The sequence below is a fragment of the Calonectris borealis genome, chromosome 25 (genome assembly GCF_964195595.1).
Source record: "Calonectris borealis chromosome 25, bCalBor7.hap1.2, whole genome shotgun sequence".
NCBI lineage: Eukaryota > Metazoa > Chordata > Aves > Procellariiformes > Procellariidae > Calonectris > Calonectris borealis.
Genome location: NC_134336.1, coordinates 5,246,344 through 5,272,013, shown reverse-complemented (window position 1 = coordinate 5,272,013; position 25,670 = coordinate 5,246,344). Strand labels below are relative to the sequence as shown.

Below are 25,670 nucleotides of genomic sequence, written 5' to 3'. Positions count from 1 at the left end.
ACCAGCTCACAAGAATGCAGCCCTCGGTGCTCCGGGTCCGCTCGTCTCTGCTCCATCATAACTAGTGGTCTCCTTTGCACCAGGAACTGCCACCCTTGCTGTCAAAGGCCTGGGGGAATAAACACGAGAAGAGGGAGGATTACACCATACCCAATCGAACCCCACGTGCTGGGCTGATGACCCCGAAGACTGAATCTCCTGCCTGCCAAGTGAAGAGGCAGGAGTCTAACCTCAGAGCCGGGGGTAGCCCCAGTTTGGCTGGGATTCAGAGCACAGCGTCTACCTTGTTGGTGGAGGGGAACAGGGATTATGGCCTCTCACAAACGTCCTCACCCCAGCAAACCACACTGAGCCTTTGGCCTTCTGCTGACATTGCCAAGTCCCCAACTTTGTAAACCACGTGCCAGCACCGGCAGCAGTGGTCTGAGTCGCACGTTCACAACAGAGAGTTGAAAAACTTTCACGCAGCTTATTTCAGCACCTCCAACTCTTGCGAGAAAACCTTGAAGAGATGACCAAAGTGCTTTCAAAACACCACAATAGTCAGAATGCTATCCCTTTGCTACACCAAATTATTTGGGACACACAATGAGTTTCCATGATACTTATGCAGAGCACAGCACAGGCCTGTGTACCACTATATGAAGTAATTAATTCTTTTCTCCATTTAAAAGCCTCATGATTTTGTTAAGGCAATCCCATGATGCGTGGGGGCCTGGGTTGTCAGCTTGGAGTGCTAAAATGAATTCAACCCCCGTCTCAGACTTAGAAAACACAAGGATCTTTTAATTAGGAAATTTGGGGGTTGTTGTATTTGTCTTCTCACACGTGAAACTTTGGAGTACGCAATAGGCCTCATTTTCTTGTGCCATTAAAGCGGCTGGAAACTCACTGTCCCTTCTCAGAAAGAGCCGAGATCCTCAGGCACGATGCGACTCCAGGAACAGAGGTGTTAATGGAGACCCCAGCGCTGGCCCCCGTGCCCCTCTCCAGGCCAGGTGGGCAGCCTGACGGGCTGTTTTTCCACCCATCTTAAGACACAGACCTTCTCCTGGGGCAGACATCTCCTCCCTGCCCTGGCTCCCTGCCTCACCACCCCCTTTCCCCAGTGCTCCTGCCCCAGAGGGACTTTCCTGTCCCCCACCTCAGTCCCCGCATGGCCTCACCCAGGCTTGACCTGCCTTCCTGGCCCGGCTTGCCTCATCCATCCATCCACCCCTCGCCCCTTGACCCCTTCCTCCTCCTCCTCCTCCTCCCCCCAGTCTCCAGCCCTGGACCCCTCATCTCACCCCCCTCCGCCCAGGCCTACCCCTTGCCTTAGGTCTCCTCACAGCCCCACCAGGCACCTCCCTGCGCCCACAACCTCCTCCCGGCTCCCCACAACCTCCTCAAGGAGCCCCAAAGCCTCCCCGAGAAGCCCCAAAACCTCCCGAGGAGCCCCAAAAACTCCCCGAGGAGCCCCAAAGCCCAACCGCCTTCCCCCTCCTCACACCCGCCTCCATCTTGAGCCCCCCCGCTCCACCGCCCTCCCCCCGCGCCGCTGGCGCACCTCCTGCCGGCAGGGGGCGCTGCCGCGGGCCGGGGCGCCCGTGGCGGCGGGGGCGCCGCTCTCTCCGCCCGCCGGGCGCCGCGGAGGAGGCGGCGGGGCAGCGCGGCGGCGGAGCGGGCCGCGGGCTCGGCGTGAGGCGGCGCCGGCGGCGGCAGCGGCGGGGCTGAGGCGGGAGGCGAAAGCCGCGGCCCCGCTGAGCCCGCCCCGGGGCCTGCGGGAGCAGCATGGCCGCCAGCCTGTGGATGGGGGACGTGAGTGTCCGGCCGGGACCCGCGCGGGGCTTTGTGAGGCGGGCAGCGGGGCGGCCTGGCCGGCGGGAGGCGGGAGGGCAGCGGCCGGGGCGGCCGGCCCCGGGGCCATGGCGGGCTGGGGCGCACTGACTGACTGACTGACACCTTCACACTGACTCCCTCACTGACTGATTGACACCCTCACTGACTGACTGACACCCTCACTGACTGACTGATACCCTCAGACTGACTGACTGACTGACACCCTTACACTGACTGACTGACACCCTCACACTGACACCCTCACTGACTGACTGACTGACACCCTCACTGACTGACTGACTGACACCCTCATACTGACTGACTGACACCCTCATACTGACTGACTGACACCCTCACACCGACACCCTCACACACTGACACAGCCTCACGGACCCTCACACACTCTGACACAGGCATAAACTCCCGAGCTGACTGACACTCACACACACACACTCCTGTGCACGCTGGCAGGCTCACGCAGGCTGACACACACACTCACACGGGCTGACACACAAATACGCACTCAGAGGCGCTGACCCTGGCCCGGCAGGCACATGGGCAGTTGCACGCTCACAGACACAGTTAGACACACACAAACCCCCCCCAAGAGTGACCCTCGTTGCCTGCCCGCAGCCAGGGTCACAGGCACGCTCGTGGCACTCACACCAGTGTCCCGTGCTGCCTGCGCTCACGCTGGTGGGCAGGCAGGCTTGTGGGCACTGATATGTTCTCACGCTTTCGTGCTCATGCTCTATTAGGCTCTTACACACTCACTCACATACCCACAAGCCTGTACACTTGCATGCTTCTAGGGTTTATATGCTGGCTTATATGCTCATGTGCTTGTAGGCACTTACATGCTCCTGGTCATACGCTCTAAGGCACTTACACACTCACACTCATGCTTGTGCTGCTGGGCTCACACGCTTGTGCTCACGCTTGTAGGCACTCATGCTTCCTTGCACTCGCGTGCGCCTATGCACCTATCCAAGAGCATCCCTCACTGCCTGCCTCACACAAGTGCACTCCTGTGCGTGCACTCACACGCTTATAAGGATTTGCACTCTCCTACAGGCACACACACTCATAAGCACTGACACACCCCAGTATTTCTCTCATTCCTGCCTGCGTGTGCACCTGGCAGCACACTCACACTCACAGATGCTTCTTCACCCTAGGGTGTCTCTCACTGCCTGCTGACGTGCACGCCGTGGGCACCTCACAGGGTCCCTTGTTGTTTGCCCTTCACACACACTGCGTACACCCTCATACTCGTGCACGTGTGTCCCTCACCACTTGCCACTGTACACACACCCTTCCATACACACTCACGTAGGCATACTCACGCCCAGTGTATTGTAGTGCTTTGCCACACACACGCCTGTATGTATGTGCTTATGTTGTATTGTAGTGTCTCCACTGTCTGCCACTTTTACACCGTCACATATACAATCCCACCGCTGTACCATAGCGTCCTTGCTGCCTGCCACATGCTTGTATACACCTGCATATACGTACAGACATGCATATGCAGTTACACCAGTGTATCACAATTTTGCCTGTTACTTGCACGCATGTCTTTCTCCAGCCCCTTTCTTACAGACTCACACCAGCATACTGCTTGCACAGACACATGCACCTCATAGTCTTCCTCAGCCTCTCTCAGGTATGAGTACACACAACCCAGCACATCACTGAGGATCCCGCTTCGCTCTTAGACACACATTTACACCAAGTTCACCGTTGCATTGCACGCATACGCTGACACATCAATGAGTCTTCCACTGCCTGCCACTCATGCAAACACTATGGAGTCCCTTTTCTCTTTCTCAGTCACCTCTCTCACAAGTGGGCCACTGCTCTTTGAAACACATACGTACATGTCCAAGCAACAGTCACCTGTTGCCTTTATGAGTCTGGCTTTCCTGTACACACACACCACAGGATCACCCGCTGCACGGCATGTCTGTACAGAGTAGTGCTGCCTCCTGCTTTTGGCACGTGTAACGGAGTTGTTTCTGCTTTACACTCACACCTCCGCAGGGCATCTGCCACCTTTTGCACGTGCGAGTGCAGTATGGTTACCCGCTATCAGATACTGCACAAGTCTGCACCTTCTGTCACGCACACAAGTGACGGAGCCACCTGGTACCTGACAGACACACGAACACCCTCGAGGGCTGTCAGTTACCACAAGGCCATCTGTCTTACTCACACAGGTATATATACTTATATATATGGAGCTATATATGTTTCCCGCACACCCCAGCCTCGTGTTAGCTGTCACAGGCAGTGCTCCCCATCAGTATGTGTATTGCACAAAACCTGAATTTTGGTTAGTTCCCTCCTCCACTTTCTATTACACAGAGAGGCATCCTTTTCCCTCAGTACCTTCATCATATATTTGGTCCAAATTCCAGTGCCGTTTCATACCTTTCAGTCACTTACACCATACAGACACCTGCCCTCCAGCGTGTTCACTCACACAGTACCACTGCCCTGCACTTCACACGCACTCCGACATGCACAGTGCCACCCTCTCACCTATGACATAAACACGGTCAGTGCACCCATGCAGTACAAAGCGCAGACCTACTGCGGGACGCGATTAGCGGTCTACCCTCCAAGTGCTCCGCTGCGTACCTCCACGGTTAGGCGAGGTAGACACGGCGCTGCAAACCCCTACCCCACCTCGATGGGGGCTGTGTTACCTGACGCATGCCGCCCGTTCGTGGCTGTGCCGCGCCTGCGTACTGACGGCGCTGGCCCAAACTCCGTTTGCATACCGAGAAGGAGCCTGCCATCTCCTTATCCCCTGCTCCGTGTAGTGAACGCTCAATTTGTTGCTGTATGTTTCTGAGTGGCTTTTGTCCTTCTGTGAAAGCTCCCTGTTCTCTGAAATTCATGCTGTCTCTTGGGTTCCACTTTGCAGACTGTTGAGCCTGGTTCATGCATGCCTGCTGGTTTTGAGTGGCATCGACCCTCTTAAATGAGTCTTCTTTTTGAAGTGTAAGGGTAAAATACTTCTCAATAATGTTTTAACTGCTTAGGGTGGCATTGACACATATATTCTCCTTTTTGTAGATGCCCTGGTCTAACTTTTTTTTTTGCTTTTATAGCTGGAGCCATATATGGATGAAAACTTTGTTTCAAGAGCCTTTGCCACCATGGGAGAGCTTGTACTGAGTGTAAAAATCATTCGAAACAGGTTGACAGGGTAACTGTTTATGCTTGTTCTCAGTTTGTTCTACCAGTGCATTTGGGTTGAACCGTTTGCCCTCTGCATGGCATCGCTGTGGTCCTGTCCATATTAGAGTGATTTTCCCTTTGAGCTTTTTGCCATGGCTGCCAACAATATGGGTGTATTGATGACAGCAATGGAGAGAATAATTGCTGGCGCTTCAACATCCCCATCAACAAACCAAGGTTTGGCCCTCATCCTGCAGTGCTTCAGCCTTCATTCAGAGTGGCATATGTATGCCATACAGTCCTTCTGGGAATTACACCTCCTGGGCTGAAAGCTTTGGTGACTAGTCTGTGTTAATCGTTGCACTAGTGCAGCTACGTGATGCTGGCAGAGGTGGGAAGTCTGACTTTAGAAGGAGCCATATGAGGACCCTTTGAGTTCATTTGGAATAAAATGAGTGACTACGCAGAATAAAGTAGTTTCACGTTCTTGTAAATGTTGTCATTTCAGTTTTCAATTGTTTATACTTGGGTGGGAAAATTTATATAGTCAATGAAAGTAGGAAGTAAACTGATTGTGAGCAAAACTATTTTCTATGTGCTTATGTTGACATGACTTACTGGTAAGTATGGGCTGTCACTCTACATGAGATCCGAGATTACTTTGCTAGCTTCTTTTTGGTAGCTAATGTTTATTCTCTGAAAAAGAAATTGTTCTAAGTATTGCAATTATAGCAAATTTCCTACCAGTTATCTAAAAATACAATATTCCTCCTCAAATGTGTTTTAAATCTGAAATCTTTCTCTCTCCTCTCCTGTGTCTATGTTCAGAATTCCAGCAGGCTATTGCTTTGTAGAATTTGCAGATCTAGCGACTGCAGAGAAATGTTTACACAAAATCAATGGAAAACCGCTTCCTGGTGCTACACCGGTAAGTAAATTAAATCAGCCAGTTGGGAAGTGTAACTGGGAAGGAATAGATGGTGTAGAATCTGTATTTTGAATGATTATAGACAAATTCGTCTATAATTCTTCTGGGATTCTTCTTTTCTTTAGAGTTAAATTAATGAACATAAAACTATTAATGTTCTTGCTCAGAAAATTGTTGGAAAAAATACTAATTTCTGTGTGAATGTCTGGATAAAATCCAGGTATAGAAATGGTGTATTTCTGAGCCTTTCTACTATTACCAAAGTTGGACTAATAAGACACCAGAGAAGAACAAGATAAAAAATAGTTGGAGTATACCTATCACAGTCCTTCTGTCTCTCTTTGTCGTTCCATATTAATTTGTTACAGTGTGTATGTTGTTATATATGTACCAGATGAACTTGCAAGTTCGCAGTGAGTTTTGAGTAACTTTGATTTGCAAGAGAAACATGGCTTTTAAGCCTTGCATTATTCTTGGCCCTTAGCAAACAAAAGTTATTCAAACTTATTTACAGCAGAGAAGGAGCTAGTCCATTGTATAATTGTAATACATAACAAATGTCTTGGATACATAAAAGCTAGGTAGTTAGGAAGAAGAGGAGGAATAGTCATAGAAGCTAATTTTAGGATGTTGACTCGAATGTGTAGTAGATTAAAATGGAACGCTGACACAGCTGTCCGTCGTACCCACAGGAGTTGGCTGCAGTAGCTAGCATGACTGGTTCATAAAGCAGCTCTAGAATCACCTCAGTTACAGTGTGATATACTAAGGTAAATTGATGCCTATTTCAGTGTAGTTAATACCCTGAGTAGGAAACGGGGAAGTTCAGGTGTTGTTCCTTGAACTATTTGGTCAGCCTTCCTGAGAGGATGGCGTCCCCTGTTAATAGGGATAGATGGAGGTATCTGCTTTACCTGTCCTATTTAAGATGCTCTTATACCGCAAACCAGAGCCCACGATTAAGGGAAGCTAATCTTCCTAGATGCCTTCTATAGTCACTAGAGAGAGAAAGAGAGCAGCTCTTGCAAGGAGTAATATAATAATTGAAGTTTGGTTTCGGGAATACCCACAGTTTAATTCAAAATGTGGTGTTGTGTAGAGGGATGATTTACATAACACATGGAGAGAATTACAGATGTCAGACAGAGATTTAGGCAGCCTAAATCAGTGCATTCAGCAGGCAACTGTCCAGCTCGTCTCTTGCATTTAGATACTTTTCTCTTGTTTGCAGAAAACTGAATGTGGCTTACTCTTTTATTTATTTTTAAATACTGAATCAGCCAAAGAAATAACAGAGAGCCATGGTGCTGTTGCTGTCTCTGTTTTACAGAATTAGTGTCCCCAGTTCCCATTTGAGTGGAAGTACTCTCAGATCTCTCATTGATTTTAAACCCAAAATATTGCGATGAAGAGCGAAATCAAAAAAAAGATGAAAGTGTTCAAAGTGGAATGTAAATTTTGTGTTAGCTTGTAAATGCTCCACAGAAAAAGTTGCGTACAACTGTGCACCAGTGAATGCAAGCATGCAAGAAACATGATTATAGCCTAGAGTTAAGTCTTTGCTCTATTTCCCAAGAATTATTTACGCTATCTTTGAAGGAAGAAAATACATCATACAGGGTACAGGAGCACACTAGGCTCTCTGCTGTACTATACAAACGTCCTGATCTCTAGGTTATGGACTCACAGTAGGCTTGCGTTCTTTGGCCCAATTCCCCTTGAGTTCTTACTATGCCACTGTGTAGTGCAGAGGGATATCTGCTTTGGAAGCCTGTGGGGAGATAGAAAAATTGAGCCCCTCTAGCTGATGAGGGAATCCAGCTTAGGTCTTCCACTGTCTGGGTGAGTTCTGACACCAGTATTCTTGTAAAGGAATGCAGTCCTTTGCTTCTTCCTCTGCTAGACATGTTTCAGAAGAAGATAGCAATTACCATTGCACTCTGCAGTGAGCCTGCTTGGGTCATTGTGTGCATCATATAGGAATGCCCATGGGATTGAGACCTTCGGGATTTTGAGGCAGAAGACCAGCTGCTCCTTAGATCTTGGTCTAGACTTAAATGTGAGTTGGGCACAAGTTGCTGAACTCTGGTAGGATGGGAGTGGGAAGTTCTAGATGTGCCAGTGGGCCCAAATCTAGGCTCCCAGGAAACTTGTTTAAAAAGAAAATCAGGTGCAGAGTTTAGGGAGGTCTCCAGCATCCAGTGACAGGTAAGGCTTTCAGAAAAACCTTAATTTTGGATCTTACTAAATGAGCACATCATCCAGAACAAAGTATTTAGCCATACTTCCAGACTGAGGAATTGATTCCATTTTCTGATGTGGCGGATTCTGGTCTGCCAGTATTCTTGTAAATCACAGATGTCCAACAGTCTGTGCTGTCATTTCATTTCAAGACCTTAAAATTAGAAGTCATTTAATATTTGTTGTTAGTACCTCTGTTTTCCTCTCTTCCTTAAAGATATAAAAAGTCGATGCTATATAAGGTTCACCCCTCTTTCACTAGCTTTATAAACTGTTGAAATAAAGATAGGCCAAACCTCTTGGTGCAGGTTTTTAGCTGATTTTCATTATTATAGCTGTACTGATATCAAATAAGAATGTTGTCCTTGATACCTTAACTGGCTGGCCTGATGGCATTGAGCATTTGTCAGCATTAAGAAAGTTGTGTAAAATAAGCTTATTGTATTTTTTCCTAATTGTTTGGATTCACGTGGGAACATTTGAATGTATGGATTCATTTTTGCCTTGTTTCAGGCAAAGCGATTTAAATTGAATTATGCAACGTATGGAAAACAGCCCGATAACAGGTAAATGCTCAATATTCAAATATTAGTTTTGGCTGCTTAATGTCTCTCTATCAATTGCCTCACAAAGAGGATTCAAAATTATGTAAACCTACAAGTTCATCATTGCTGGATGAGATGTACAGCTAGCAAATTTGTATAGGACAGCATTCATGAGATGCATACAACTAAAACTTGTACGATTTTGTCTAGCAGTGCCAGATAACTAAATCCCATAATTAAAAATGTAGATTACATTAAACTGCCTTGGCATACGCTGTAGATATTTGTGATGCTGTAGCGTGTTAGCACTTTCTTTGTATCTGAGGATGCATCCCATCATAATTACTATATAATGCCATGAATGTGTTTAGCACCTGAAGATAAATGCAGTGGTTTCACACCACCTGGCTTAACCGGCTAAAATACAACAACAGTCAGCAAAGAGAGAGAAGGGTGCTCTGAATTGCCCTCTGGAGGAGCCCATCTTTCTCCACTGACAGTGAAAGGTGCGTAAGGAGACAAACGGGCCAAATTAGGCTCCTGAAGTTCGGAGGTGTGAGTACCTTTCATAATGCCCGCCCAGAAACGCTTACACAGTTGAAGTAGTAATAACACAAGGAGGTGTTCGGGCAGGTGTGTACGAGGGTGAAAGCAACACAGTCCTGCAGTTTATTAGGGTAGTGTTAGTCATATCGCAGTAATTATATTTTTATTTTAGATGATTATGAATTTTTTTTTAAAAAGAACACAACTTTTTAGGTTAGAATCAAGGCATGACAGATGGGGACAAGAATGAGATTTACATTTGTTAACTAATTCTTATGGTTCCATTTGCTCTGGAAATACAGATGGATAACATTGCCTTTCTTATTCCAGCAGCTTGCCCCGTGAGTCTTTAGCAGAGGGAGGATAACTTAGACTGCCTGTCAGTTTTATGCTTTACCTTTTGTGTGGCACAGCAGATTTGTCAGGAGTGTATTTTAAGATATTTAAACTTTCTAGCATCAAAATATCTTAATTCGTATATTATAATTTAAGATCAATATATTGGAAATAGCAAATCCATAAATGAAACATTAATGTTTTCTTGCCATATTAGAAATCCAGAGATATCCTGTGAGAACTAAAAAATGAAATTCTCTTTAAATAAAAAGCAGTATTGAGTAAATTAGTTAACTTGAATTAACTTGAAAAAGCAATGTCAATAAAAATTTTAGTCACCTAAGCAACTTAATGGATGACACTTTAAAGTATCCATTAAATGGTCCTTTAATATCACTTTTCTCTGAAGTCAAATGTTTAGGCTAACTGTTAGCTGTCACTCAGCATGCCTCTTTTTTTTGTATGATTGTACTTAAGTTTTCTTTTGATTTCTTTAGTCCAGAATATTCACTTTTTGTGGGAGACCTGACTCCTGATGTGGATGATGGCATGTTATATGAATTTTTTGTTAAAGTTTATCCATCGTGTAGAGGTGGAAAAGTTGTTTTGGACCAGGCAGGAGTATCCAAGTAAGTCATCTTTTATTCATTCTTTTCTTTCACTTCACATGCAGCAATAGGAAAGATATAATGCAGCAAGGGAAACAGAATATTTCTATCAGCTTAGATTTTAATTATCTAAAAATACAATGTTTTTGGATATTCAGTCTACAGTATGCTTGGCACCACAGCGTATTGTCACTCCTCTGTCAGTATTATGCCCTTTGTGTGTTGGCAGTACGTTATTGCACTTCTGAAAATGCTGAAAAATGTCTGAGTAATCTTGAAACATTGTCTCCCTGGACTTTCAGATGGAATTGTGCTTTTAGAGTCTGTAGGCTATTGAGTGTATATTCCTGTGAAAGCTTTACAGGTTTTTGTTTTGAATACGGTAGGGCGAACAAAGCTATGATTCATTGTCAAGTACTTAGTAGCCGCCTTGTCCATCTTTACAGGAAATGTCTCGCCAAAATGTCAAAAAGTCAGTTTTCTTAACGTTATTAAAACTTTTTCTAAATAGCAGAAAATGAAACTGCATTTTCCTAGAAAAGGGACCAGTTGGTCAGCATCCTTGTTTTCAAAACAGAAATGAACAGGCTTCAATGAAACACAATATTCTGATACAATACCTATGAGAATGTGGTGACAAGACCTAGGATATTGCTGTAGATCTCCCCTCTTTCTCACATAAGGTTTCTCAGTCTTAGGCATGTTGGTTTGAAGGAACCTCTGGAGGTCTCTTGTCCAACTTCCCACTCTGAGCAGGACTTGCGCTAGATCAGGTCAGCCATGAATTGTGTAGCCTGGAAATCCTCCCAGGATGGAGATAACACAGCCTGTCTGGGCAGCCTGTTCCAGTGCTGCACTACCTCCCTAGTAATGAAGTTCTTAATGTGCAACCTGAACCTCTGGCAGAGCTGCTCAGTCGCTCTCTGGCTGTTAAGTACTCGTGCTGTCACCGCCACCTCACCTGAGACCGACACGGCTGGGGTGGGCTCCGGGTGCCGCCTCCTCCTCAGAGGTGTAAACCCCGCAGTTCTTGTTTTGCTGCACCTGCTTCAATCTCTGCCTACAAAATAGGTGTTGGGTGATGCAGGCTGGGCCATTAGTTGGTCTTTGGGGACTGTTCCTAAGTGCAGACCTCAGGGAAGGGGAATCTGCGGTAGCTTGGGAAGCGGGGAAGGAGCAGGGACTTAAAGGCCTACTGCTGGGAAGAGCACGGGTATCTCCCCTAGCAGTGCCGGGGTGTCGCTGCCAGGGGCTTTGTTGTGACTTGTGCTGTTACTCAAAGCTGAGGCAACTGAAGTGTTAGTGTGATGCGAGAGAGGAACCTGGGGCTTGTGAACGTGCCTAGCGAAGCCCTGGCCCTTCCAGCCAGGGCTGGTAAATCAGGAGGGCCTCCTCCCAGCACCTCTTGTCCAGGCAAGAGAGGAGCTTGAAGCTTGACACCGTAGTGCTGTGCCTGCTTCTTTGCTTTCTGCTGAGGGTGCAGGCTGGGGGACTTGACCTAACTGCTGGGACAGGACAGAATGTCTGCCAGGGTGGTGCTGGCCACAAAGAAGTTACTGCTTGGTGGGTTTTCTTCTGTACTAAAATCTCCTTTAACCATCGGTGTGAAAAAACTAAGTGTCTGGAAAAGTTGGAAGAATCACTGTCTTCCTTGCTGCACTTAACATCTATTCCTATACACTACATCCAACTCTTTATCTGTCCGTCTCTATTTTGGAGCTGCCAATATTCCCGGTTTCACTTACACACTCCGGGTCCCATCCAAAAGGCTGCAGGACTCTTTATAGCAGCTTAGAAACTTACGCGCTTCAGGTGTAAACACCTAAAATTGACTTAAACTGACTTAAAAGTTGACTTGCACTGGTTTAATTTGCCACAGTCCTTTTGCAGAGGGCAAGTTAAACAGAATGTGTAGCTGTGTAGAGTTTTGCTCTTGCTTAATTATCCAGTTTGTATACAAGTAAGCCTGAGCTTTGACTTGGTCTTCTGTATTTGAGGAGTACACATACATACATGCATATATATATAAAAATATATATTTGGACTTGTGTGTATAGCTTGCTATGCAAGATATTGCTTTTTATGGGGCACCAACTGCTCTGTAATAGCTTCCAGTGTGGCCCTGCTACGAGTACTAGGTGATGCTGCTTTCAGCATAGTGTTACTTGGTGTTTAGGAGTTCCCACAGAATAGATAATATGCTGTAAATTTACACCCTTGCTTACGGCTCGTTCTTTTCCCCAGGTAGACAAGCCCTTTCCCTCCCAAACTCCTTCCTTCGCCTAGATGGATTCCTCTTTCCCTCCCACACCTAAGTCTTTGATCTTTTTGCTGCGTGAGGCAGCCCATCCCATCTTGGGATCCTGGCACTGCCCTCTTGGATGCTGTTGCATTGCTTCTGACTCACTACAGCATCAGAATCCCACGCAAAGGACCTTTGGGGTTGGAGGGGAATTAATATTTTCTGTCTGGCTGACGTACAGTACTGCTAGCACCGCAGTGAAGGATTGCCACGGAGTTGAGGGGTTGCTGGCTGTGTGCTATCCCTGTTCAAGTTGTGCTGTCAGAGCAGGTTTTAGCAACTTGACGTTAAGAGCTCGTTTTCAGGTCCGCTGTTGAGAATGCTGATGGGGTCGTGCCGTTGTTAGGAATGACAGAAAGCCTATTTGAATATTTTCCTGTTGAGAAAAGGACTTGATTGGAAAGTGTATCTCAGTCGATCCTACAGAAAAGCCAAGTTTTCCTTCACGGTGGGGCAGTTTTAGATATAAACGGTGCCTATGTCTTGTCAATCCTGTGCTGACTTGCAACTGTTTAGATTATCTGTATCCTCCCAGTATAGATTTGAGGCTTTGCTACTGTCTGTTCATGCATTTCGACATGTCTTGTGTCAGCTCACTTCCAATTCCCCAGAATCCACTGGCACAAGAATTACTTTACTTTTGTGAAGCCCTTGCAAGTACTGCCAAAGCTTGGACGTACGGTTTCAAGCATTTTGCAAATAATAAAGCAACTGGAAGACGGAATCACTTAATCTCTACTAAAAGCAGGGACAGTCCTAGTCCTACTTCATTTTGACTTCACTGTAAATATTAAAAAAAAACCAGTGGCATGGCTTTTTTGTTTTATATGAGTTATTCTGTATCTCTGCAGAGGTTACGGGTTCGTGAAATTCACGGATGAACTGGAACAGAAAAGAGCGCTGACGGAGTGTCAAGGAGCTGTGGGGTTGGGCTCTAAACCTGTACGCTTGAGTGTGGCTATACCAAAAGCGTGAGTATAAGAGCAGCCAGACGTTTATATAAGAGCAGGGTGATGTGAAATCACATGTATTTTTAAATGTCTTTTAGTGGCTTGGGTACATTTCCTGGATGTTTCCATCACAAAGTGAAGGAATACCCACAAATATAGTAAAGTAGCTAGAGTATCAGAATGCACAGGAATTCAAAGAAATTATAACATTAGATCAAGACTAAGCATTTTACACTGTTTTTATTTGTATACATTATTAAATACACACACATGTACACACACTGTATTTAAATATGATTATTTTTAAAGTATGTGTTCCTTTGCATTAAATTGAAATAGTCTAAATCTGCTTATTGATTTCTGGATAGCAAAGCTCAATTACCTTGCTAATTCTATTATAATGTCTACTAAATATAAGTCTTTTGGGGCAGGGATTAACTTTTTTTTCTGTGTTTGTTCAGAACCTGATACAATGAGATCCTGGTCTGACTTGGGGCTCGTAGCACTAGGGTAATACAAATAATAGTAATTGCTCCCTATTTGAATAATATTTAGATTTTCAGTGACCTCAGAAGACTTGGGGGGGATAAGGAAGAGAAAAGCAGAAAAAGGGGGTGTAATGTGGTGAGAAGATTGATGTTTCCCTCTTCCTACTTCTCACTAATTTCATCATTAGACATAGCTTTATGTGTGACACATTTTCATTTCCAAACAATATTTGTCATCTCATTATTTCAAATCTTGATAATCAGGTGAGATTCCCAGTTCCTTGGGAATGCTGCCACTTTATGGCAAGGAATGGGAATTTTAGTCAGCTCACAGGCTATTTAAGTTTAGTTTTTTAATTACTTGTAGTCCTTTTTACTTCATGAGCTCTTCCAACTATGTGCATGGAAGAGCACCCAGTTCAGTGGGAATGGGGACAACCAGTCGTTGGTTAGGCTTCTGTACGATAGTGGCAGAAGGGAGAGGTTTTTGTCCATTCTTAGTAAAGAAAACCCCAGATATTTTGCAAGGCTCTAAGTCTTTAACTCTTCATGTAAAGCAAGACTCAGTACCTTGTCTCAGGAAGCTGCAGAGTACTTAACTTCATCCTATTTATCAGAAGGAAAAAGGGACCCAAGAATCTGGATCATGGTTCAGGATTATTCTAAACTGAGGCTCATAGTCCTGAACTCTTCCCTTCCCAAAGCCAGGAAGTGATACTAAATTACTCATAAAGAATGAACGCGATGTTTATTAATGAAGATGAATATGAATACAGGAAAGGGCGTTAAATTTAAACCACTTCTTTCTTTCTGCAAATGTATGCAAATGATAAATACTGCTGCAGTAAATAGTGAATATATTTTAAAGACTGAAATTTGCATGTTAGACTAAGCCTTGTCTATGTACCATATTGTATCTTAAACTATTTCATGGGTTTTTTTCATAATTGTTCTGCATTATTTGCAACTTATTCCTGCTTTATTTTTTTTAAGTAATCGTGTGAAACCAATGGAGTACAATCAGATGTACAACTATAATTATAACCAATATTACCAACAATATCACAACTACTATGCCCAGTGGGGCTACGACCAGAACACAGGCAGTTACAGCTACAGCTATCCCCAGTATGGATACACGCAGAGCACAATGCAGGTAGGACAGCGCGATGTACTCGCTCTTCAGTGATCTGTCAGCACAGAAACACGACATAGGTTACAAAACGGTGATGGACACGTTTTATATTCAATTCTGGGGTCTTAGTATAGCTACTTGATGAGGAAGCGAAACTGTTTAGCAGACCCTGGTGTGTACTGTTGCCTTGTACGGGGGATATTGCTGGGACTGGAGGGTTAAAAAGGTCTGGAGGGCACAAAGGGTCTCTTAATACAGTTGTCATGGTAGAACAGTTCTCTTGATATGGGCAGCTGGACAGACAGTGCTAAGACTGCCTTCTGGGATCCTTCATAAGCCTTTAGAGGATAAAACAGATCAGGACAGCCACCCACTGCACCACAGGGATTTGAAGAACTGCTGCCTCTGTTAGAAGTTTAGTGTGGGGTCTTCCCCATGGAGTCTGTGGGAAGTGGAACACGGGGCTTATGTGTGAAGAATTCTGTTGTAATCAGTCAGATATAAAAGTCAGTATGTGACAGCAGTAATCAACAGATGATGTTCATAAAAGAAAAGATAAATATCTGCTGTCCTAAGATGTTTTGGTTTTTTCCTTGCAGACATATGAAGAAGTTGGTGAGGATGCATTGGAAGGTACGTTTCTTGAATTCGATATTGAAGTTGTCTGTTTGTTCGGCACTGATTAGAGATAGTCTTTCTCAAATTGGCCCTTAATTTCCATGTATAATATATCTTTGAGTAAATCTGAGGCTTGAGAAAATTTGTGGGTCACTATCACCTAGCGCATTTGCATCCTTATTTTACAGTTGCTATTCCTAGTCTGAACCTTGTCAGGACTGAAACTAATTGACTTCACTAGCATTGAGATTTTAGTCTTCTATAGTACTCAAACTTTTATCCTTTTTTTAAGTATTTTTTGCTGGTATGCTACAAAAACAACGTAGATACTCTGTTTTTCTGTAAAATCTTGGAATTTAGAGCCCAGGATACTTCACTGTGCGTTTAGTTTAAAAAAGAAATAAAATCAGTTAGCACACTGATAAAATATTTGCTTTAGCAGTCATTGCTTGAAATGGGCCACTAAACCATATTGGGGTTTTAGACATACATACAAGCAGTTTTCATTTAATGATGCAAGAAAAAATAATTTCATACTAGCAGTTCCAAATTTCTGTCTTGAGTGGAATACGCACTATGTAGTGTATCTTATTCTTCTCTTTAAAAAAAAATTAAAAATCACATGGTAACAGTAGAAAGCAGCTGGATCCTTTACAGGATCCATAGGTATCAGTAATGATGTCAATGAGAAAGCCCTTACTGGCTTTTAAAAGCACTACAGGAGAACTTTTCCTTTCTCTGAAGCTAACACACCAGTACTACAGCTAGAATATCTCTGGGGTGTCTTTTTCTCATTGATTAAATTAATACGTTGAAACTTGTAGGAAACTGAAATAACATTATTGCCAGTGTGTCATTCCTTTTTCTTAATTCTGTTCTCCTGTGATGTGTTACAACATGATGTAGCTAAAACCGAACATGTTTACAAGCATTTTATTCCTGATGTGTTTTGAAGTTTTTCCATTCAGTTGGCTAGCTGCTTTGCACGCTGATAGTCGCTTGCTAACCTGTGTGATTGTGCTAGTCTGATAACCTGAGCTTTAGGTTGTGGGTGTTGTTAGGTGAGCTTTACATCCTACAAGTGGTTTGGGGAATACGATGAGTCGATTTTTGTGAAATGTTAAGTGTGCATTGGTAGCAGCAGAATTGTACCCTCTGGGTTGCTATCCAGCTCCAAAATGCTTTACAAACATTTCTTCCAACTGTAAAATAGGGGACATATTCATACGTAATTCACTGGGTGTCGCTGGCACTTTTTTGGTTACTAACTGTGAAATGCTTTGAGATGTTCGAGGCTTTGGCAGACGAGCTCTGGTGACTCTTGTTGCAGCAGCGTAAGACGCTACCGTCCCCAGCCATCCACTCTGACCCAGTAGTGGAGGGAGCAGAACGGAACGTCTGCCTGCGCCTCCGCTCCTCCACTTTGCAGTCCGGTGCCTTAGTGCCAACCCACCTTCTTTGGCAGTTTAAGTGGCTACACTGGGCTGCGAGGTGCAGGTATGCGTTCTCTCTGTTGACTCTGCTATGGGGGCAATCACCACTGGAAAGAGGGACATATTTGGATGTAGTTATTTCTTATCCCATTGCAGAAAGATTTACTAGGGCTAATGTAGCCAGGTTCGTGATTGGGCAAGTGCTGGGAATGTTTTGTGACTCCCCCCACATTTGTTTTAATAAAACTAACACGTTGATGGGGTGTGGGTCTTTCCTAACACATTTGGCGTGTGACCTATTTGTCTGTCTTTCCTCCTTTAGATCCGACGCCTCAGTTGGACGTCCATGAAGCAAATAAACAGTTTATGGAACAGAGTGAAGAGCTCTACGATGCCTTGATGGACTGTCATTGGCAGCCTTTGGACACTGTCTCGTCAGAGATTCCAGCCGTGTTATAGCCTCGTTGCTGAGGCACTGTGTCTGTGTGACAAGCCCGCCAGTGCGCTCCGGACTGTTATGCTGCACCTGGATCCTGCAGTAGTGAGGGGTGGCCCTTTCTCCACCCGGGTCTGTTACTCGAAGTACAGGAGGACTGTGGCCTTTCCTGCACAGAACGAGTATCGTAGGAGCATCATGGTAACTTTTGTTCATGGTGAAAGTTAGAACTGCAACAGTTTTATTCCTTTTGTCTTGAAATGAACTCTTAATACTACTTGGGAATTGTAATTTATAAACTTTCAACAAGATGGCACAGGGGAAAGACTCTACTCCAACGTACAATAAAAAAGTTGGTCTTTTAAGTAAAATTACCCTTTGCATTTTGGTTCCTGCCCATCTTTCTGTTTTGCTGCCCATTTAACTGTCTTCAGTCATTTGATCCAACTCTCATGAATGTGTTATTTTAAAAAATCATTGCTGGATACCACTAAAATGTCTCAAAGGCTTTCTAGTGACTGGGTAAGGTTGCTGTAACTTGAGCACGGGAAAGAACCATGTAGATGAAAGCTTATGTTCTGTTTAACCTAAGCCGTGGTCTTCAGCTAGCAAGTTTATAGCTCGGTGTTCTTAAGCAATCTACCTGAAGAGCATTTTGGAGAGTAAAGACAGAAAGGAGCATTATAAAACTACTACAGACCGATGCCTTCTACCTGGTGATCCCTCGCACATTTGGCTTGCTTCTCCACCTGTGTATGAGGAAATAATTCCCCATCAGTCAAGCAGTTTAAAACACTTTTACCAGCAACCTTGTTTAAATGTTATTTTGTGTATCATGCCTTTTTTCATTGTGGACACACCTTGATGGTCTCATTAAGATGTTAAGATTCCATAGCGTCTTCCACTGTCCTGTTAGAGTGAATATGGTGAAACTGAAGATCTTGCAGCAAAAACGGGTCAGAGCAATCTAATCGATATATTGTGCAACAAATTGTTGCTACCTGGAAAGCAGTTTTCTACTGGATGTTGTATAAGCTGGATGGACAAGCAATATATTTAAGCTAATATTATGTTGCATTAGAGGTGAAAGCGAAAATAATAGCACTTATGTACATGTTATAAGCCCTTTTCAGGCTTTTGTGCCTTAAACTCTTTGAGAAATAGGAACAGATAAACTACCTGTAATAAATGTCTACCCAAGAAATAGTTTGGTAACTGAAATTGCTACTACAAAGCATTTAGTTGCCTCCCTGCCCATGTTGATGCAGAGATTTGCCACAAAATTTAAATACTTTCATAAAGCCTACTTCTACTACACCTTTGTTTGTGTCCATAATTATGATGTATTTGTCAGTCTGTGGTCTTTTTATCAACTGCAATGGTAAACGCACTGTGAATATGAGGGGAATGGTGACATAGACTGGAGTTAGCATATTTCTGAACAAGTGGAACTAGAGGACTACTGGACCCCTGCGTTCTCATCTGCTGTGAATTTTGTCCTCCTGCTGTGCATCTGACTGTACTGTGGGCTGTTAACAGTGTCCTACCCTTCAGTTACCCTGAATTTTAGGAAATTAATGTTCCCTGCGTGTGCTGGTAGTGTTTCAGAGGCAGCGGAGTGGTGGAAGAGAGCAGAGTGCTTCTTTTCTTCTGATGTAGCTGGTCAGCGGTGCTCTACACTCAGATGATGCCCCTCTTCTTGAAAAGTGCCTGTTCAATAGAGTGGCGTTCAATAGAGAGGTGATGTAAAGAAGGTTTTCTTTCTGTTCTGCTGTTAAATGCTTTCTGGATTGTTCTGTTACTGTGCTGCAACAGTGCTACCCTGTATGCCCTTCATTCTCCTCTGTTGGACCTGCCTTGGCACAAAGAAAGTTGGTAATGATTAGTCTGAGCCATCGTAAGTGGCATCCCCTAGTTTCTAGGAAAGCTGTGTATATACAGACCCTTGGGCCCTTACGCGGAGAACAATTTGGGAGTACTCAAATTTGGGAGAGGCTCGCAAAGATTACCCACTGAAGCCTGCTCACTGGTGCTGCAGAGCTTAAAATAGCTCATGCATTTCCTTTTAGGAGAGAGGTTGACGTGAGGCTTTGGGCCACGTTCCCTTGATGTGTGAGCCAGCCTTTTGGGGTTGTTTGTGAGAATCTCAGCCAATGTTCTGTTGAGTTGTTCATCTCTCTGCACTTTTTTCTGTGTATCACTTATTCATCTTAATGTTCATTTTCAGCTCCCGGCCATTATTGCAGCATCTGAAGCAGAGAGGAGACTTTTATGTGGAGCTACAGAACAGCCGGTCACCTGGATTTTGTAGGGTTTGTGTTTTGGAATCCAAGTTAAACAGAGTGTGGGATTTTCTTTCTCATGGATGGCTACAGGAAAAGCCCTGATTAATTACCATTTAGTGTAACACAAGATGAAAGACAAGGACTCCGTGTAGTAAGGTAAATTCTGCTTTTATCTTTGTGTGCTAAAGGCAAGAAATCCAAGGCAGATGATATCACAGCTCACTGAGATTATGTAATTCTTGAAAATTGCATCAAAATCTGCGATTGAGATTATGAACTGTTCTGCCTTTCAGCATGCAACGTTTACTAGCAATTACAAAAACGACTCAAACGTTCTTACTATGTTACTTGATGAAGATGTGATGATCCAATGTAGATTACTCTAAATTGCAGGGACTCTCGGGTTACCATTTGAGTTACATAGACTGAAAAATGTTTAGCCAGCTGCAGAGCTGGAAAGACGTGGGCATTACTCCTGTTGGGCATTAAGTGGTGATTTCCAAAGCATAAGCTGCAAGGCTGCGGGGTGGCCTGTTGCCATTATTAACGTGTGTTTAATTAAAAGTTTGACAGTAAGCATCAGGGGTGGCCTGTGAGAAATTCTGACCGGCTTCCAATGGGATGAGGAGTTTGAAACCATTTCTTTAGCAAATGTGGGTCTGTACCAGCGCAGCCCCGTGTATGGGTTGAGGGGTCTGACAGGGGCCGATGATGTTTCCCGTGTGTGTCCGACTAGAGAAAATTCCTATTACTTGGACTGTTTTCAGGAGACAGATTCATATCCCGTACGCCAAGAAGTACTGAGCACCCTTAGGTATTTCTCTGAATCCCTTTTGAGGAACAGAGATGTTTGATCTTTGCGTACTCAATGTCTCATTACTGGCTTGCTAATCCCCCGCTTCTGCTAAACAAGATCTGAGAGGAATTTTTACCTTCCAGCCTTGCTATCTCCCAGCGTATCTTGTAAAGCATACTGGATACACCAGTTTCTGGATTTAACTTGGGATTTGCTTACACATGAAATTAATTCAATGTCAGGATAGGGTATGAATTTTAAATGCAATAGCTACATTTAGAAACTGATAGAGCTAGTTCAGAAAATGTCCCTTTGACAAAGCTTGCTTTACCTTTTTGCCTGGTTAGAGCATTTCTTCAGAAGATACCTCCTTTTTTTTTTCAAGGTACTATACCTTTCTTCCTTAGCACTTATTCCCAGTCAAAATGGTTTTACCAAGTGCAGTCAGTTTTGTAAGAAGAGTTTTGGGGGTACTGGTTACTACACACTCGGTTTTTCTCAGACGATATGCTGCTTCTGTTGTAAAATTTCCAGAGTCAAAGCAATGGTAGATAACGCAGTTCAGGCGATGCAGATTGAGCTGTGTGTGGACAGGGTTCGTCCCGTCCCCTCAGCACACAGGACCCCTGAGGAGCTGCAGGCACAGCAGCCCGCCCGGATCACTAATTCATATTTGTTTTTCCTTACTGCTGTTTTTTCATAGAGTGCTTCCCTGCGGGTTGTCTGCTCCCACCTGTCCAGCAGTGGGAATTGCAGCCTCTTCCAGCGTTTGCTCCACGTCCTGCGCTACAGAAGAGACTGACGTGAGGCTCCCAGCCATGCTGGCAGGTTTCATCAGGGCTTCGCTGACCTTGTGGTCGAGCACCGCAGACGTGCAGCAGGATTTTCTCTGCTCCATCTTCTCTCCATCCATCTTCTCGTGATGGGCTGAGGTCTACTGAGCATTCGTTGTTTTTTGGTATTGCTCTTTGGGGATTCTCCCCGTTTAGCATTTGGAAGACTCGCGTCCCAAACACTTGATGTTTTCCAAGGTTGTCTGAATTTTTGGGGTGGGTTGTTTTTGCTACAATGAGCGAGTTTCTCTCCTGCCCTAGCATTTGACAGGGAGATTTCTAGGTTCACTTTGCACGAGTCGCTGTGCCAAGGAGAATCGGGGCTGCCCGGGCAATGCCTCATGACTTGGCAGAGCAGCTGCAGGGTCCGTGGAGGAGGTGAGGATGGGACCAGCTGCTTGTAACCTGTCCCCGCTGGCTTTGACAAGGGCTGTTTTTAGAAGAGCTTGGTCATGCAAGGTTTGGGGCTCGTTTCCAGACTGACTTCTGCTTTAAATGGGTGCCAGGCTTATTTTGTTGGTAATCTGGCATGTTTGTGGTGCAGCTTAAAAGGGTGATTCCTGAGCACTGTGAATTTTTTCATCTGTGAATTTTGCTCAGAACAGATTAAAAATTAACTATTGCTCTCCCTCATCCTTTTTGCACTTCCTCTAGGGCTCAGGGGCAGGAAGCAGTCTCGGGCTTTTCAACCTGATTTCTCATGGTGGCTGTGGCTTCCGCATCGGTACCTGCAGAAATTTCAGCAGTCCCTTCCAACCAGTTGGCAGGTGCTCTCATTTTAAATCCTTTCCACTGATTATGGATCACGAGCCAGGAACCTGACAGAGGTATTGTTTTGGCAGGTAAGACTTTTGTTTCCCAGAAACTTTCCTTCCATTCCTCAAGGCTGGGGTGTCCCCCCCCGCCTTCCAAAAGGGAGGAAAGAGTAGGAAAAACGTGGCTGCTGCCTTCACCTTTTTGAAGAGCAGCTTGCAGGGAGGAGAGAGAAACTGTCTTTGTGCCACATAGGCTGGAGGTTCATTTAGGTGGGGTGGGGGAGCGCAGCTCACCCCCCGGTGCAAGTCGGGGGGTTGCAAATCGTGGTCTTGCTGCCTGGGGGTGGGGTTTCCCCTGCCTTCCCTGCTGCTGTCGGAGGAGGGGGGCGCGTTTATCCTTTGGGGAGTGGGGTGGCATGGTATGGCATGGCATGGCATGGCATGGCAGGATAGAGGGGGGCTGTAGGCGGCGCGAACTACAACTCCCAGAAGGCTCTGCGGGAGGGCCCGGCCCCAACAGCCAATCAGCGCCTACGCTGCCGCCCTATAAAAGGCCACTGCGGGGAGGCTTCCGCCTTTCTCTGCGATGGCGGCTGCGGAGGAGGTGGGACGCTGCGGCGCGGGGGCAATCCGCCGCCATCCGCCCTCCCCCGGGGCTCTCCCGCCGCTCGGCCCCGCCACATCGACGCCCCGCGGGCTCTGCGCCCGGGCGGCGGCGCTTCGGGGCGCTCCGATGGGCTGTGAAGGGCAGCGCGGCCGCGGGAGGGCCTTGCTTCCTCCCTCCCAGACCGAGCCCGCCGTGGGTGAGTGACCTCCGCAGCGGGCTGAGGTAAAAACCCACCCTGGGAGAGGCGGCTGCTGGGCGGAGGAGCCCCGCAGGCCTGCCAGGCCCTATCGAAGCTGCATCTGTCTCGATGGTGTGGCAGATGCAGTCAAAAAGGAGCCGAGAGCGAGGGGTTTTCCTCGACGGTCGCCGCGCAGTTTGAGCCTCCGTAACTGTCCGGCAACATTTCGGGAAAATACACGGCCCGGGGGGCCCTGGGGGGCTGCCGAGCCGAGGGCGAGGGTCTGGGCATCGCTGGCCACTTGCGGGAGCCGGGCTCTGGCTGTGGGTGGAGGCGGTGTCCGGGGGTGCTGTCGCTAGAAGAAAGCAGCTACCCCAAAGAGCTGTTAATGTGGTCTTAATTGGTGTGGGAAGTGGTGGGTATCGCGGCTTTTCTGTTGTTTTAAGATACTTCTTCTGTCTTAAGAATCTACACGAAGTTCGAGACTGTGCTTTTCCCCAGCAGCATCCTGGCATGGAAGGTGATCCCAGTGCGCAGAGTGGCTGGCGACGGCCGCGGCTCGGCAGCGTTGGGCAGGTGAGATGTGAGATGTGCGATTCAGGCTCTGGAGTCTCCCCTTCTGCTGGGAATTCGGTTGCTTTCACAGCCTCCCTTGGCCGGAGCAGCGAGCAGCAGTATTTCCTGGCCCTCTGCTAGCAGATGCCGCCAGTGTGGTCCTTGTTCCTGACGCTGTGGATCCTCTGCAGGGCTCATGCTCGGGGTTAGGCCCTGCAGACAAGGATTTCCCGCTGGCAGGGCCCGTTACAAATATCTCCCCAGTCATTAAGAACTGTGGAATCCCCTTATTTCTTGCTCTGTCGAGATCATGTATGGGCGGGATAAGGGGACTTTCTCTAGCGTCACTGGGCCTGGCTAGTGGCAGAACTGTGAATCAGATCTGATCCAAAGCAGTAGATCACTCTGCTTTCGCTCCGTCTGCCACTCTGAAGCTGTAACAGACCTTGCCAGGCGAGCTCAGTGGTGACTCTGCATGTTTATCCAAGAGCTGTGGCTCCGTGAAATAGCCACAGGTCTCCAACAACATGCAAGAGCAACGGGAAGGTCTTTGACTGCTCGGCCTCTTTTGCCTGTTGCTGTCACTCGCCCCTCCTATATATTTCCAGGAATTAGGGTGTTTCTTCTTGCAAGGCGCCGGTGGTTTGTGGGTGAGGTGTGTCAGTGATGTCTGCAGCCCGCTGCTGACGTTGCGGGTGTTGCGATGTGTTCCAGGGTTGCTTGATGTTTGGGATCGCCTTCGGCCGATGGTCTGCCTGCCAGATAGACCCGAGGTGAGAACGCTCGCCCTTGTCAGAGCTCTGTAACCTGTCCCTCCAGATCCCTTTCCCATCGGATCTGAATACCGATCTTGTGGTCGAAAAAGGAGGAAAACTAAAATTCAAACTGGTCTCAGCCTCTTTGCGGGTGCCGTCCTGCTCTGAGAGGGGCCAGTTTGAAGACAGTCTGTGCTGGCCTTGCTCCTTCGGGAAGGCTGGGGTGGGAGTGAAACCCCCTGGTCAAGAGAAGGGATAAATATTGGGCACAGAGGGCGGAGGGGCCGTGAAGATTTGCGGGCTGGTGTTCGCTTGGGCTGGGTCTGATGCATCAATTCCTAGCGTAGAGCGGCCCAGCGACTTCAGATACTTACGTGTGGCTCTGTTTTTTTCAGGAATTACTCGCTTAGAGGAAAAGGCCGAGAGCTTACGAGCCCCTGTCCCCGGTGAAGGGATTCGGTTTGCTTTCTTAGGGTCTGAGTCGTGGGGAAGCCGTGACATGGAGCACGTGAGTGTCCTTTGTGGGTAATTGCCAGATGTTTGGTGTTCCATGAATGGGATCTCGCCAGTCCTAGAGGACAAAGGAGAGTTCAAGCTGACTGTGCCTGTGCTGGAAGTGGCCGGTCCTTAACCTTAATGATCAGCTTCATTAGTAAGGTTTTTAATTGGGCAGCCTATTATCTGTAGGGCAGAGTGTCAGTGAGATCCGTCGCACCACACCAGCCCTCTGAGCGCAGCCTGGTCCGTGATGACTCCTTTTTCTGGAGACTGTTGGATGAATCCTGCGGATATGGGGCTGAGGCCAGGCGTGAACCAGCGGAAATCGCTGCACGGTGCGGGGAGGGGGAACGCCGGGGAATTCCTTAACGCAGGTGAAATCTGAAGCAATGCCGAGTCAAACTGCTCTTCATTCAGGCTGGATTATTTTTTATCCCCTCTTTAGGTCTAACTAGAGCACGGAGCTGAGATGAGCCAGTCCCTGAGGGTTTCGGTGCTGCAGTGCCAGACTTTGGCCTTTTCCAGCGCTCTCCTCCAGAAGCGGGAGCTCCGCATGACCGGATCCTGGCTCCTTCCTGAGCCGTGAGCTCCCCCGGGTGGGAACAGCCGCTCCTGTGCTCCGTTCCCCACAGGGAGAGGGAACTTGCTTGGCTCTGGGTGCTGCTCAAGCTCCCATTTAATCACTCGGCATGGAAGAACAGTCTCTTCCATGGAGTTTTCTCAGGAGAAGAGCTTGAGGGAGGCTCTGGATATAAAATATTTTGAGCGTGAATAAACGCAATCACTTGAAACTCTTGCTGTGTCTCTCGTGTTTGGGATGCGTTGCTCTGGG

General features: G+C 46.4%; 1 protein-coding gene and 4 non-coding genes across 13 annotated transcripts; all 5 read left to right on the top strand.

The window, feature by feature from the left end:
• The first annotated feature begins 1,647 nt into the window (after positions 1-1,647).
• Positions 1,648-25,629, top strand: TRNAU1AP (tRNA selenocysteine 1 associated protein 1). Of its 9 annotated transcripts, none has more exons than XM_075173601.1 (16): positions 1,648-1,800; positions 4,941-5,038; positions 5,839-5,938; positions 8,693-8,745; positions 10,104-10,235; positions 13,368-13,487; positions 14,948-15,110; positions 15,689-15,722; positions 17,463-19,316; positions 19,804-20,017; positions 21,361-21,615; positions 22,145-22,332; positions 23,496-23,606; positions 24,300-24,358; positions 24,736-24,848; positions 25,284-25,629. In XM_075173601.1, the coding sequence occupies exons 1-9, from the start codon at positions 1,774-1,776 to the stop codon at positions 17,597-17,599; spliced, it is 864 nt and encodes a 287-aa protein (XP_075029702.1). In that variant the 5' UTR covers positions 1,648-1,773; the 3' UTR covers positions 17,600-19,316; positions 19,804-20,017; positions 21,361-21,615; positions 22,145-22,332; positions 23,496-23,606; positions 24,300-24,358; positions 24,736-24,848; positions 25,284-25,629. The 9 variants fall into 9 exon arrangements, with proteins under 9 accessions (XP_075029702.1, XP_075029707.1, XP_075029705.1 ...); XM_075173606.1 differs by adding an exon at positions 25,028-25,173 and having other exon boundaries at positions 21,361-22,332; XM_075173604.1 differs by having other exon boundaries at positions 21,361-22,332; positions 23,535-23,606.
• LOC142093062 (small nucleolar RNA SNORA16B/SNORA16A family) lies at positions 23,129-23,272 on the top strand. The gene has a single exon (XR_012677290.1). It is a non-coding gene; the product is annotated as a small nucleolar RNA SNORA16B/SNORA16A family (small nucleolar RNA).
• On the top strand, positions 24,057-24,187 carry LOC142093050 (small nucleolar RNA SNORA44). Its single transcript, XR_012677279.1, has one exon. It is a non-coding gene; the product is annotated as a small nucleolar RNA SNORA44 (small nucleolar RNA).
• On the top strand, positions 24,396-24,530 carry LOC142093051 (small nucleolar RNA SNORA61). Its single transcript, XR_012677280.1, has one exon. It is a non-coding gene; the product is annotated as a small nucleolar RNA SNORA61 (small nucleolar RNA).
• On the top strand, positions 25,078-25,148 carry LOC142093057 (small nucleolar RNA SNORD99). Its single transcript, XR_012677286.1, has one exon. It is a non-coding gene; the product is annotated as a small nucleolar RNA SNORD99 (small nucleolar RNA).
• Positions 25,630-25,670: the final 41 nt, after the last annotated feature.